This window comes from Sinocyclocheilus grahami, unplaced genomic scaffold (genome assembly GCF_001515645.1).
Source record: "Sinocyclocheilus grahami isolate Dianchi unplaced genomic scaffold, SAMN03320097.WGS_v1.1 scaffold3716.1, whole genome shotgun sequence".
In the NCBI taxonomy this organism is placed as follows: Eukaryota; Metazoa; Chordata; class Actinopteri; order Cypriniformes; family Cyprinidae; genus Sinocyclocheilus; species Sinocyclocheilus grahami.
In genome coordinates, this window is record NW_015508793.1 from 1 (window position 1) to 410 (window position 410).

Below are 410 nucleotides of genomic sequence, written 5' to 3' on the forward strand. Positions count from 1 at the left end.
CAGAGGATGAACAGACTGCGAGTGTTTTATTAGGTCTGCTCGGCCTAAACCATTTTTTTTGTTGTTGTATATAGTAAACGCTCATTTACAAAGTAAAGATGGAGCGAGGACTAGAGATGTCAGCAATGATTCCTGCATTGCAAGAACTAGCCAGGTAACAACAATGGCTGCTAAGAACGATTGTGGTCTCTTTTTAAATTCTCTTAAAAAAGCGTCCTCAACATAAACATTTAAAAAGAATGCCTCTTACGTCTTTTCCAGTGCTAGTTCGGTTGAGTACAAGCAGGCTGTGCAGAAACCTCGTCAGATACTGTGTCAGTTCATTGACAGGATACTGACAGATGTTGACGTCGGTAAGAAACAATGCATTGTATCTTTTGAGTTTTTTTTTGAGGATATTTGTTTTTTTT

At 38.3% G+C, this 410-nt stretch overlaps 1 protein-coding gene across 1 annotated transcript in view; it reads left to right on the forward strand.

Annotated features, from left to right (window-relative positions):
- Positions 1-25: 25 nt before the first annotated feature.
- The window catches only part of LOC107576458 (serine/threonine-protein kinase ATR-like), a gene marked incomplete at its 3' end in the record, with an annotated part of 16,852 nt that continues 16,467 nt past the window's right edge, over positions 26-410 (forward strand). The window contains exons 1-2 of the mRNA XM_016262630.1: positions 26-154; positions 262-353. Of these exons, the coding sequence (XP_016118116.1) occupies positions 99-154; positions 262-353 (148 nt within the window). The remainder of the gene's footprint in view (positions 155-261; positions 354-410) is intronic.